Genomic DNA, 14,032 nt, shown 5'->3' on the forward strand with positions numbered 1-14,032 from the left:
TTCTGTCCTAACCGTTGACTTTATTTTTATGCTGAATTTGGCCATGACAGTTTCTGGATCTGTCATAGGCTATATATTGTGGAATTAATCTTCTTTTTAAAAAGAAAATTATCATGACTGCTCATAAAGAAAGATCTGAGAATATATATATTTTTTGACAAAAGAATCACAGACCTAAATAATTAAATCCCTAAAACAGAATCACTTCCAATTAATGCGATTTATCTGCCAAAGGCATAAAAAACTTCTAATTTCCCTTATCAGGGTGTGAGACATACATGGACATAGTTATAGTCCTGGACGGTTCAAATTCAATCTACCCCTGGAATGAAGTTCAAGACTTCCTTATCAACATCCTGCGGAAATTCTACGTTGGACCAGGACAGATTCAGGTGTCTTAGACTTTCTGAATAATGTCAGTGCGAAGTATTAAATGTTTCTTCATTTTTTTGTCACGTGAAACGGATTATGTGCTTTTCAGGTTGGAGTACTACAATATGGAGAAAAGGTGGTGACAGAATTTCAGCTAAATGACTTCCGCTCTGTGGAGGATGTGGTCAAAGCAGCCCGTAAAATAGGACAGCGAGGAGGAGAAGAGACCAACACTGCGCTAGGAATCAGTGTTGCACGGTACTGCACATAAATGCAAAAAACAAACAAACAAAAAAAATGTAATAATCATCCAGCTCTTGCTACTTAAGTACACTACCATGAAAACGTTTAGGATCTGTAAGATTGTTTTCATGATTTTGAAAGAAGTCGCAAGACAGCATTTATGGAAACAATAATATTGTGAAATATTTGTATTAATTTAAACTAATTGTTTTCTGACATTTGTAAAAAATGTCAGTCTTTAGTCACATGATCATCCAGAAATCATTCTAATGTGCTGTTTTGTTGCTCAATAAACATTTCTTCTTATTATCCATGTTAAAAACAATGGTGCTGTTTAATATTTTTGTGGAAATTTGATGTTTTTTCTTTGATGAATAAAATGTTCAAAAGCACACCATTTATTAAAAAAAAAATTTTTGTATCACTATAAAGGTCTTTACTATCACCTTTGATCAATTTCATGCATCCTTGCTGAAGAAAAGTATTGATTTAATTAAAAAAAAGTTTCTTGCTGAGCACAAACTTTTGAACGACATTGTACATTTTGAGTCCAAGAATATTTACAGAGCTATAACATAAGTTATTATCTATGGATATTCACAGCTCAGAGGCCTTTAAGCAGGGAGGTAGAAGAGGAGCAAAGAAGGTCATGATCGTCATCACAGATGGAGAATCACATGACAATGCTGACCTGCAGCAGGTCATTGAGGACAGCGAGAAGGATGGCATCACCAGATATGCCATCGCTGTAAGTATTGCCTTCCTTGCTTCCAGTTTACTTCACTTTCTTTCCTGGTTTCTTTCTTTGCTGTTACATTGATGGCCATTCTAATGCTGAAAATACTTGATGACCTATTTTAAAATGGGCATTGAACCAGTCATTGAGGTCACATTCAGCTGCTGACACCAGTAAAAAAGGCCCATTGCTTTCTCCCTTATTGAGCCTTAGATTTGAGATGTTGTCTTGGGCTCTCAAGAGAAATGTGTTATGTTTGAGCTCTCTTCAGGCTGATTGATTCTTGTTGTTCTTCCTCACAACAGGTACTGGGCTACTACAACCGCAGAGGCATCAACCCTGAAGCTTTCCTTAATGAGATCAAGTACATTGCTAGCGACCCTGATGATAAGCATTTCTTCAACGTGACAGACGAGGCAGCATTAAAGGACATTGTGGATGCTCTCGGAGAGAGGATCTTCAGTTTAGAGGGTTGGCAATTTTACCGCAATGGCACCACACACAAAATTGCATCATATCCATAACACAGCCCGAAACCTCAGCCTGTAAAATCTCTGCGCAGCACCACACTGTAAATTGCATTGGACCAAATCTTCAAATTTATACCACGTCTCTTTGCTGTATTCTCTGTGCCAACTCTTTCTTTAAGATCAATGAAATCTGCAATGCTCTGTTGTAGGAAATGGTGGACTCTTTTCTCATGTGTGTTCAATGTTCATGTTGTCTTTGTCTGCAGGGACTAGCAAGAACGGGACAGCATTTGGTCTCCAGATGTCTCAGGCTGGCTTCTCCACACACACAGTGGAGGTGAGTCTGTGTGTCCATCTGTCTGTGAGCACATTTACATGCACATTTTTACATGTGGTAATGTAAATGTGTTGACCTCTTTTTACCTGGAAACAGAGTAAGGTCATAAACGGCTTAAGCATAAACCAATTGACACAGGTATATTTTTTTTTACCCTTACACCGATACCCTGATGTAAACACATTAGCCTGCATTCTGTCAGCTTATTGAATTGTGCATGTGTTATATGCGACAGGAAAGCGTCCTGCAGATTTAAGCACATCCAGAAAGAGAACCGTTTCACAGTAGGTGAGGAGGAAATATTGCAAAAAATCGGACTATTTCTTGACCCAAGAAATTATAAAAATTTTCTCATCTTTTGCAGCTGAAGTAGAAATGATACAGTCAAAATACTGCTTGCTGCTTATTCATGTACATCACATCTCATATAACAAGTGTAACCGTACTCAGAGCCAGATACCCAAATGGTTAGTTTTTACTGAGTAATAACCAGATTTTGTAATAAAGTCTTCTAAACATGGTTTACCTGCCTTGCCGGGTTAGTGACCTGCATGTAAACCTGAACAATGAGTTAATTCAATAAGCCGGGTTTTGCGAGTTATCAGTGTATTGGTGTAAATATACAAATGTGCTTTGTAAGTTCTCTGTTGACCTTATTCCTCAGTTTGAAAACTCCCCATCTCATCTCATCTCATCTGAAAGTGAAAACCTAGACAGTTTAACCGAGATCAGATTAAGAACTTTGTCTGAACCAAAAGTCAGACGTTCAGTGAATGTTTTCGGTTTACTTTCTTTGAACTCAAACCTTATCTTTCTGCCTTTCTTTCTTTCTGTCTCCTTAAACACTTTTCTTCTCTTTCTTTAGGTCATCTCTATATGTCGCTGTCAGTAATCTGATACACCACAAATATTATACCTTTACAATGGTGAGCAGATAATATTCCTCCCTGATAATTAAATCAAGCCTCTTTCTGATTCTCATTCCAAAAAAATGAATATAAGGTCAAGGCTTTCCCAGGGAAGGGATTATTGTGGTGAGAAGTGTGGAGGAGCTGCTCCTCATGGGAGAAGAAACATTTTTTCTTCTCTGTCTGAACCCAGAGCCGATATTAGAACAGGCTTGCACAGACTCAGCATCTGACACTCCCTTACTGTACCTGCTGTTCTGCTACGGTCGTTCCAAAAATCAGCCTAAACTGTACCTGGTGGGTCTGTATCCAACCCAAACCTGCTCCCAACTGTAACACTAATCATTTCTGTCCAGGCAGCACAGTTTGTTGATGCAACCCCTCCGATTTTTCCACTCCGTCCCCTGAAGGCAAGCAAAACCTGCCATGAGAGTTATTAATATCTAGTCTTATTTTGTGGAAGAAATGGATAGGAAAACTCCAGATGGCCGTTGTGATGACTGGAAATCCAGTCCATCAGGCCTCTAGATGCCTGGAAGAGCATCTGCAACAAAAGCATCCTGAGTGTTGAGAGGAGGGATAAGTCGCTGGAAAGAATGTTTGCACTCTAGGAAAAAATCATACCCAAAATCCAGATGGTACTTCTTTCTCCAAAGCAGGATGTGTCTAGGTTTAAATATATGACCTCTCATTCATTAGAGTTGATAAATATATATATATTCATACATTTTAATGAATGAGAGAGTCGTGACAAAACTGTAAGTAAGTCATTTAGATATTTGCAAGTTCCAGCAGTTTATTTTTTACACATACAGATTGGTTATACACGGTCAGTCTGCTTTGCAGTTTTTCTTGACACTGTTGTTTTCGCTTTCAAATTGCTGTTCATACAGGCTTCACAGGCTTGCAGTGCTTTTGGCCATATTTCAGCGTCCACTGTGTGTGTGTGTGTGTGTGTGTGTGTGTGTGTGTGAGCCTGTTTATGTGGTTTATGAGGACACAAATTTGTATAACTACATGGGTATTACACTGGTATTACACTATACATGTGGTTTATGAGGACATATCAAATGTCCTCATAATTCAAATGGCCTTAAAAACATACTAAATGATGTTTTTTTGAGAAAGTAAAAATGCAGAATGTTTCCTGTGATGGGTAGGTTTAGGGGTAGGGGCAGTGTAAGGGGATAGAAAATACGGTTTGTACAGTATAAAAACCATTACGCCTATGGAGAGTCCCTGTAAACCACATAGACCAACATGTGTGTGTGTGTGTGTGTGTGGGTATTAGCACAGTGCATAGTGTTAGCATGAACAAATGTTTAACTGGTAAAAATTAGAAAAGAAAAAGAAAAAATGTCCAGTAAAAGTGACCTTTAAAGTGATGAAATCCAGGGGTAGATAATAAAATGGGCCATGGGAGAAAGGTAAAGCACTGCAGTCTTGGTGGCATCACTCCCTTATCACATCTTCTGCCTGCGTATGTGCAGCTGGTTCAGTAGAAAAGAAAAGCGATGATGGATTTATAGTAGCTGTGTTAAGAAGCAATGGGCACCAGGTGCTCAACATCACACACAGCCAGCACTGTACCATTCAGATGTGACTCTTTGTATGCTGTGAAAGCCAGGATGCAGTAGAGCTGAAGTTGTTGAAAGGATGAGGTCACACTAAAATGGCACACACAAATGGAGGCTTTCTGGAAAACTTTGGTGGTTTCATCCACAGTGCATTTTGTTCTCTGATTAAAAACCAGAAAGTCCTGATTATCAGCTCTCTGTGTTTATGTTTGAGTTCTGAAGTATCCACTGAGCTTGAGCAGCGCATTCTCAGTGGCCTGTAAGTTCGGTAAGAATGTTCCGTCTGGGCTGGGATCGCTCGGAACGTTGTTGTTTGTTTATATGTAAGCAACCGCCCGGGAATTTAAGTTCTTTCTAAACATGAACCCGTTCCACTTGTTTTCAATCTGACTACTGTCTACATAATTAACAGTGTGGGATGCCAAGCATTTTGTCCATAATTTACAGCAGAATAAACTCATCACTAAGGAAATAAATTGTTTATGAGGTTTCCATGGCAATTGAATGCAAAGCACTTCCAGAGAAATTATGAAGGAGCTGGATGGACACTGAATGAATAAAAATGTGTAAATCACTGTATTATGAATTTACTGAGAGCTAAATGAGGTCACGAATGCAGCTACAATACGTTCTGTACAAACAACTGGAAACTGTGCTTTTAATCTAAATGTTGTCTTACTGCCCTCGTGCATGATTGATGCATTGGATAATATATAAAGAGGGTTTGGAGATTGTGAGCTCTGATATTTGTATTATTTTTTATTTTTGACTAATGTTTAATGTAGTGCCATTGGAAGCAAAATCACATCAATGTGAAATTAGCCACTGCAGATGCTCTAGAGTCTTATCAAAAAGAGTTGGAAGTCAGAATAACTGGCAACTTAAAACAATAAATGCCTCCATTCATCCCTTTAAAATACCCAAAGTCTGTAGTTTGATGCCTTAAGAGTTGATAGAAATGAAGAATAGTGAATTGTATGTAAATGTAAAAATCCAGAATTTGATGTAAAAGTGAATATATTTGTTTGCTCTGTCTGCAGGATGGTATTTTAGTGGGAGCTGTGGGAGCTTATGACTGGAATGGGGCTGTTCTGAAGGAGACTCGTCAGGGTAAAGTGGTCCCACCAAAGTCCTCCTATGAACAAGAGTTCCCAGATGAACTGAAGAACCATGGAGCCTACCTGGGTAATTCACCCTATACATTGAACCGTGGCTGTCATTGAATGATAGACTCATGACCCAGTGTGATATGTCGACATCTAAATTCATTATTATTGTTTTTAATCATTCTCGGGTCTGTGTAATTTTTTTTTACTTTCTTGGTCTCATTGTATCTCCACTTCACTGTGTTCTTAAGCAAAGTGATACATCCAGTATACTGGTTTTAAAAGTGATAAGCATTTTATTTGATCATCTTTCTCGTTTTGTGTTTGTAGGTTACACAGTGACATCAGTGGTGTCAGCTCGCAGTGGCCAGTTATATGTAGCAGGAGCTCCACGTTTTAACCACACGGGCAAGGTCATCATCTTTACCCTGAAAAATACTGGAGAGCTCACTATATTACACTCACTCAAGGGACAGCAGGTAAAGCACTTAAAAACAAGTTTACAAAAACTTGCAGCACACAGTGTTTGTATACAATGCTCATGCATTCTCCAATAGCATTCTGCTGCTCTGACTCAATTTTTCACACTTAAGTATGGCATGGCACAATTACAAACCGTTCTCTGCCTGGATTTCTCAGCACGATTGGCTAGCTGTGCTGAACCGTGCTGGTAGAATGCGTGTGGTGACATCACCACTCAAGATTGGTCACTTGTCTGTTGCCTGGCTACCAGTTTTTCTGTAGCTTGCCTGGCATGCAATTTGAACAACGTAAACACAAGTTAATAATAAAAATAAATATTTAATCATCCTCCATAACGCGATTGCCAATTACAACATACAACATACAAAAGACCCTTGTGTTACCAATGCAACAACTGACACATTTGTATTACATTCCAAAGAGGTCCATTATCAGCCCCACAGTGTAAAATGAAACCATATCCGTATTGGCAGGGCCGGATTGGCACTTTTAGAGGTTAACAGTATATGACCCAAGTCCGGTAGTGGAAAATGAAGACCAAGAGTCAGGAGTGCAATTAATTAAAGAAACATTAACTAAAGAATAGTTTGCAGTTTCATCAGCAGAAGCCAGCTTCAAGTCTCACAAGGAGTTAGTAGGCTGTGCTTCCTCTCTACCCGTCTCGTCTATCGTTCATACAATTGTCCTAACAGTATGCTGTTTTCAAGATATATCCATGTCATTACTGCAAATTTAAAGGGATAGTTCACTTTGAAATTAAATTTTGATATGTTTTAGCTTACCTCATGGGCATCCGAGATGTAGGAGTATTTTTTTCACCAGTAGTTTCAATTTTGATCATATTAGGTCAAACCGTTCTTGTCTGTGCCTCACATAATGCAGGTCTATGGTCACCACCTCAAAGAGCATCAATGTGTCAATGTGTACTTATGATGGGGTATTGTTTAATTTGGACTTCTCTGTGTATGCTCTTTGAGGTGGTGACCATAGACCTGCATTATGTGAGGCACAGACAAGAACGGTTTGACATAAAATGATCAAAATTGAAACTACTGGGGAAACAAATACTCCTACATCTCAGATGCCCATGAGGTAAGCTAAAACATATCAAAATTTAATTTCAAAGTGAACTATCCCTTTAATGATTATGATTGACTCAAGTGTAAATCAAATGCACATGTTCATAAATCACGCTTTCACCCTGGAATTAGGCACCAGCTTGTCCAGAACAACAAACTGTCACTCTCCCTAGGATGCCCATTGTACACCTTCTCAACACTGATCTGTAACATAGAAAACATACACAGATACACATTCTCTCCAAGGTTGGAGCTGATTGAGCTCCAGTTCTGACCAGAAAGTTAGCATGTTAGCATAGCATGCTTTCTCTTGGTGAGAGATACAAACAGTAGTACATGCAATGCAATATTCATTTTGATTCTGTATTGTGTCAAACGAAATAGAAAATGAATAAAAAAATGAATAAAATGAAAGACAACCCCACATTTCATCCTTGGAAGCTAAGTGAGCAAGCACTGTTACTGCACTCCTGTCAGGTTAGGGGTGTGTGAAATCCCTCCAAAATCCAAACACATAACTGAAATCAAGTGTTTACTTGTGTTTACATCACACATCCCTAGGACAGACTCCCAGTCACCACTCAGAGACCAGATATAATTTTTTGAAAATATATATGAAGAAACAATCAGTGTCCAATTGATTAAGTAATATCATAACTTAAAAGAATCATTACAAATTATTATAATAATATAGGAGGATAAATATTGAATAAGGCTTTGATTATGATTTTAATTAGGATATATAAAGGTATATTGAAGCAGCAGTGGATTTCAGAATCCACCTTTCAGCATTAAATGGAACGGTTAAGCAATGAGAACGGTTTGACCTGTGAGTGGAAAATCAGCTACAATGTACAACCGGCAATAATCAATTGGTCATTATGTTTTCAATTTGCTACATATTTCTCCTGGCTTTCATTTGTGATGAGTTGACTGTCTAGACTAAAAACCCAAATCCATGTGCTTCTCATCACAGTCCTAAAGCATGCAAATAAAATAACTCTCACAAACAAAGCACAGAGATATTAAATATTTTTAAAGGAGGTAAACATTTAACAGGTGATTATCACCACAGTAAACTGCCTTAACACAGCTTAACTCACTCTTCCCTATGTGCTCATGGATTTTATGCTTATATCAGCTTGTGCATATCCAAGTGATGTGCTTTATAGGCACTAAATGCATGTCCTTGTGCACCAGTAGCAATCAGTCTGGCTTTGATGGATGTGTTTGTGCAGATAGGGTCATACTATGGCAGTGAGATTGCGCCGGTGGACATAGACGATGATGGAGTGACTGATAACCTGCTGGTGGCTGCGCCCATGTTCTTCAGTGGAGGCTGGGAAAAGGGAAAAGTCTACATATATAGAGTCACAGAGCAGGTAAAGTTTCTTCAGTCATTCAGCATATTCTTAAGTTAATTAGCACTGACTCGCTATTATATTACCTCCTGTTTACTTCTTGCCAAGAAAGCAACACTACAGATGTTGTCTTTTGTCTTAAAGCTGAGGGATCCAAGCTCTGAAATCTGTGCCTGTGCATTAATGCAGTTCCTCATTAATGGTCTAACATAAATACTGACAGGCTTTTGCCACCTGCCATACCTCACATCAGAGAGCAGTAGAGGGTGAACTCAGCAGGAAAATATTTCCCCCTTGAAATGTAATTATGTGAATCTCACAGAGAGAGAGCTGCTTTAATAAATGGAAAAAGCTGGAGTGCATGCAAGTGCAATGCTGTGAAAAAAAAGCAGACCTCCATCTTTATTCATTTAGCTCTTATGAGCCATTTCCTTGTGGCCGTAACCAGGGGACCACAATCTGTGTTATACCTCAGGTTGCAGCCAGACACAGTGCATCAACATCAACATCAACAATCTTCTCTTCTCTTCTCTTCTCTTCTCTTCTCTTCTCTTCTCTTCTCTTCTCTTCTCTTCTCTTCTCTTCTCTTCTCTTCTCTTCTCTTCTCTTCTCTTCTCTTCTCTTCTCTTCTCTTCTCTTCTCTTCTCTTCTCTTCTCTTCTCTTCTCTTCTCTTCTCTTCTCTTCTCTCCTCTCCTCTCCTCTCCTCTCCTCTCCTCTCCTCTCCTCTCCTCTCCTCTCCTCTCCTCTCCTCTCCTCTCCTCTCCTCTCCTCTCCTCTCCTCTCCTCTCCTCTCCTCTCCTCTCCTCTCCTCTCCTCTCCTCTCCTTTCCTCTCGTAATCTGATGCTATTTTAGGAAGGGTGAGAAAACCATTGATTTCTTGTGTCTGTCGTCTATGGCCATTTATTTTCAGTGAGAGTGAAAGATTTAGGAATTTAGGAGGAGGGTGATGTGCATGGCTAATTACTCTCCCAAATACTTGGCCTATGTGAACAGTCTTTGCTTTGAGAAATTGCACCTTTCCCTCAAACTTTCCACTCATTTGAGACTAATTGATTTCAGAGGCACAAATGCCTTCTCGCTGACCTCACCTTAAGTGATAATACAGGAGCAGTTCTTGAATTTGACCTTGAAGGTCTGGTTTGGACTGTTATGGTGAATGTTTATGCGTATAACTATTTATTTTAATCATGTGGAAATTGCTTTTTATTAAAGGCTAAATAAAATTTTCTAAATCATGTTACAGTAGTGCAGTCTAGTTTGCAGAATTCGTTTTTTCTGTTTCCAATTTTCTCACATAAACACACGGTGGGTTGTCATCGTGGTTTCTGGATCTTTAACCCAATCCACAAAACATTGTTTCTGGTTACAGAAATGTTTAGCCCTTGTCCATGGCCTAAGTGAATATTTACATAATAAACAGCCTCTTTTCAGAGTTTCTACTTTTTTTTTTAAATAGTTGGTGTATGAAATAAATATAAAAAAAGCAATATAAATATAATCTAAATAGGCTTGTTTTATTTCTCTATTAAACAATAATATTTATTCCTGTATATAGCCGCGATTCTCAATGTATTTTCAGCATAAAGTAAAAGCACAATTGAATTATGGGTTGGATGAGCAATCCAAACAGGATTTTATAATAGAGTTTACAAAGCATTCAGTACTAGTTTCCAACCCACATAGTACAGTGCTGTACAGCGTAGTGCATGACAGCATTTTCAATGCATTGTGGCATCAGTTGACTTTAATAAAGGGCAAAATATCTGTACATTGTTGCATTGTGAAACCCATTCTGCCGAGTGTAGTATACAATCCATCAACCTGGAGCACCCAGGTTCATAGTGTATCTAAATTGTGTCCTACCTCACGCTAGCTCTTTATGCTTGTTATCCCATCAGCCTCGTTTCATATTGGAGGGCTCGCTGGAGATCTTAGATCAAGGTCAGAATGCCCGTTTCGGCTCTGCACTGGCCCCTGTGCCTGATCTTAATGGGGATTCATTTAATGATGTGGTGGTGGGAGCTCCACTGGAAGACGATCACAAAGGAGCCATTTACATCTATCACAGCCAACGCAACAGAATACTGAGGAAATATCAACAGGTGCTATATAAGTGTCCAGCAGTTCTCTTGTGTATTCATTATTTGAATGTGTTTGCATTGAATAGTTATTTTTAAACCCTTCTCTTTTTTCTGTCAGAGAATTGCTGCAGTTCAGCTGGCCCCGGGTCTGCAGTACTTTGGTCGTAGTATCCATGGGAAGATGGATATGAATGGAGATGACCTGGTGGATCTGGCTGTGGGCTCCCTCGGTGCAGCAGTACTTCTGTGGTGAGTCTCTAACACAGGGTTCTTTACACTGTCAGTTTCTCCTTAAAGGGATCCCCTGGTGTAAAGACTCGTATGGCTTAATAGAACCTAAATGATGTCTCTTACTGAAATATGTAGTAGAAAACCCATGAAAGATCTACATTATTTAAAAAATCTGTTTTATTTTTGGACTATGGGAAGCGCCATTTTGGGGTGATGACGTAGAATGGTTGCACTCTGCAATCAGCTGGTTTTAACCATAACGCAACTCGAAAATTGGTTCAGAGTTAAACAAAATCAATTAATTGCTTTGGGATTGTACTTAAAACACACTCAATCAAACATGCCTGTGCACACAAACTCTCTTTCTCTCTCTCTCTCTCTCTCTCTCTCTCTCTCTCTCTCTCTCTCTCTCTCTCTCACACACACACACACACACACACACACACACACACACACACACACACACACTCTCACGCACACACACACACACACACACACACACACACACACACACACACACACACACGCAAATCAGCCTGCACACACACACACATCCACACGCTATGCGCGAGCACACACAAACACACGCACTGCATGCGTGCATACACACACAAACACACAATCAAACAGGAGTAATGTTATACATGAGGCTACTTGCCTAATTTCATTGTCACCTCTTCCGATTCAGCAGGCCAGCAAGGCTGAATCTGAAATCACCTTCATTCACTATTCCCTTTGTTGATAATATCTATGGTTGATATGCAGTGGATTAACTGTAATACCTAATGTGACCAGCAGAGGGAACTATCTAGGCATAGTACCATTGGAGAGGGGGACATGAGGAAGAGCAGAGGCAGGATGTTTTGGTGATGATGTTGGTTTGTACCAAGCGGCAACCTCCCGCGATCTCTCTTGAAGCCAATACGGAAGTAATGTAAACTGTAATTCCTCGACTGGCCACTAGGAACAGGCTCCAGAAGGGAGCAGAATCTCATTGAGCCCCATGTTAAAATTCCCAACTTTACAGCAGAAAAAAAAAAAAAAACATGTTTACTGTCTGGTACAAATTGTGGTTTTAGCCTATATGGCTAATTTTGACCTTCATGACAACTGTGAGGGGGGTGAATTTTTTTTAAGTCTTTTTTTTACATTATATAAAGCCTTAAAGTTCTGCATAATTAAGGGCGTGCTTACTTTGAGTGACAGGTGGATAGCCATTTATCCGCCGTCTATAGTAATTGCGTCACCTCAGCTCTGCCCACATCCCGCCTTTTTGCCCATTTTCTGTTATCCGGGAGTGACTCGCAAGATGGCAACGCACAGCTCGCCCCTACTTTAAAGGGGGGGGGGGGGGGGGGACACTCAGTTTCAGTCAATCTTGAGTACCTATAGAGTAGGCATGTGCCGATATCAATTTTTCATGTTGCGATTAATTGCTGAAGTTTTATCACGATATACGATATTATCACGATATTGAACAGCATAACAGCTTTAAGAACTATTTTTGTAATAACAAAAATAACTGAATGTTTAAATACAATAATGCACCAAACATATATACAGCTCTGGAAAAAAATTTAAGAGACCACTTAACACTTAAAATCAATGAGAAATCAATGTTAAGTGGTCTCTTGATTTTTTTTTTTCCAGAGCTGTAAAAAAAAAAAATTCAAACAGATTAAAGTGCAAAAGAATTAGGCTATAAAGAACAACAGGTAACAAATTAATACAAGGTCTCATTACTTAATGCATTAATTCAGATTGAGCAATAGATACATTTGTTATAGAAAGTATAATGTTTTTGTTAATGTTAGTTAAGAACTACTGATCATTGTTAGTTTTATCTTAGGTCCATTAAAAAAGTTATTTTGATTTTGATTTTAATGTAATTAAACAGTAACCAAGAAATTAACATTACTTAGAATGATTAATTCTTTATAAGTGTTTTTCATTGTTAGTTTGGTAATAATGAATTAACATGTTAACTAATGAAGTCGTATGTCTCAAAGTTTTACTGAACAATAAATAATTAGAACAGTTCTAATCATTAGGGCATGTTGTAGTCCAGATTAAAACATAAAAATGTTTAAGTTTGAAAATAAATACCCTATTAAGTCTTTAAGTATTAAGTATTTGGTGCTGTGATGAACAACACTGAGATCACAAAAACGAATGGCTGTTTTAAAAACTACAGGCGGTTTTTGTTTGTTTGCGGGGTTTCTGGGGTAACTGCTGCATTCTGCAGTTCATCAGCGCCCTCTGCTGTCTCTGAGCGGCACTTCAGCAGCGCGTCTCCTTCACTCGTTCATGTGCTTCTCATTTACACCTGAGTGCTTCCCTTTGACGAAGAATACAGCGGTGTTGAGCATTTATACGGTTGATGGGCAAAGTATTCTTGAGTGAATTATAAAAAAATTATAAATTGTTAATAAATTATTATTTACGATATTTTAAAGTGCCCACGATAACAATATCGTGCATATTTATTATCGTGATAAATCGCATTATTGAAAATAGGCACATGTCTACTATAGAGTAGTATTGTATCCTTAATATCTCCGAAAAGTCTTTAGTTTTATTATATTTATAAAAGAAATATGGGCTGTACCGAGTCTTTCCGGATAAAACCGAGCGGCTGGAGGCGTATCGTGTGGGCGGAGCTAAAGAATGACGAATGCCCAAAGCGGGGACGTCCTTAAGCGTAGAGAAACCCTCTATTTCGATCTCAGCTAATAGATATGATCCAGAATCTAATTCGGAGGCTGATATAGAAACAGCAACAGCAGGACGTCCGTCTCTGTGGTATGTACTGTATTTAGTGGCCTGTCAACATTTGTGTGTCTTTACACAGTTTATGAGGACATGATTCGGTTTATGGACTATTGTATGCGACTAAACATTAGCAGTAGCAAGCAAAACGGTTTTGCACGTCAGACTAGTGTAACGTTATACATAGAACAGCAATGAAGTCCGTTAGCGCATTTGAATGACGAAGCACGCGATCGTGTCGTTTACTGATGTTTACTCACATGACGATAGCCAACAG

At 38.9% G+C, this 14,032-nt stretch overlaps 1 protein-coding gene across 3 annotated transcripts in view; it reads left to right on the forward strand.

The window, feature by feature from the left end:
• The window catches only part of itga11a (integrin, alpha 11a), a 63,614-nt gene that overhangs the window by 29,844 nt on the left and 19,738 nt on the right, over positions 1-14,032 (forward strand). For all 3 annotated transcript variants that reach the window (XM_067440677.1, XM_067440684.1, XM_067440691.1), the window contains 10 exons: positions 265-392; positions 482-630; positions 1,219-1,363; positions 1,657-1,822; positions 2,088-2,158; positions 5,684-5,828; positions 6,080-6,228; positions 8,550-8,693; positions 10,573-10,776; positions 10,874-11,004. In XM_067440677.1, coding sequence (XP_067296778.1) covers positions 265-392; positions 482-630; positions 1,219-1,363; positions 1,657-1,822; positions 2,088-2,158; positions 5,684-5,828; positions 6,080-6,228; positions 8,550-8,693; positions 10,573-10,776; positions 10,874-11,004 — 1,432 coding nt within the window. The remainder of the gene's footprint in view (positions 1-264; positions 393-481; positions 631-1,218; positions 1,364-1,656; positions 1,823-2,087; positions 2,159-5,683; positions 5,829-6,079; positions 6,229-8,549; positions 8,694-10,572; positions 10,777-10,873; positions 11,005-14,032) is intronic.

The sequence above is a fragment of the Pseudorasbora parva genome, chromosome 1, assembly GCF_024679245.1.
Source record: "Pseudorasbora parva isolate DD20220531a chromosome 1, ASM2467924v1, whole genome shotgun sequence".
NCBI lineage: Eukaryota > Metazoa > Chordata > Actinopteri > Cypriniformes > Gobionidae > Pseudorasbora > Pseudorasbora parva.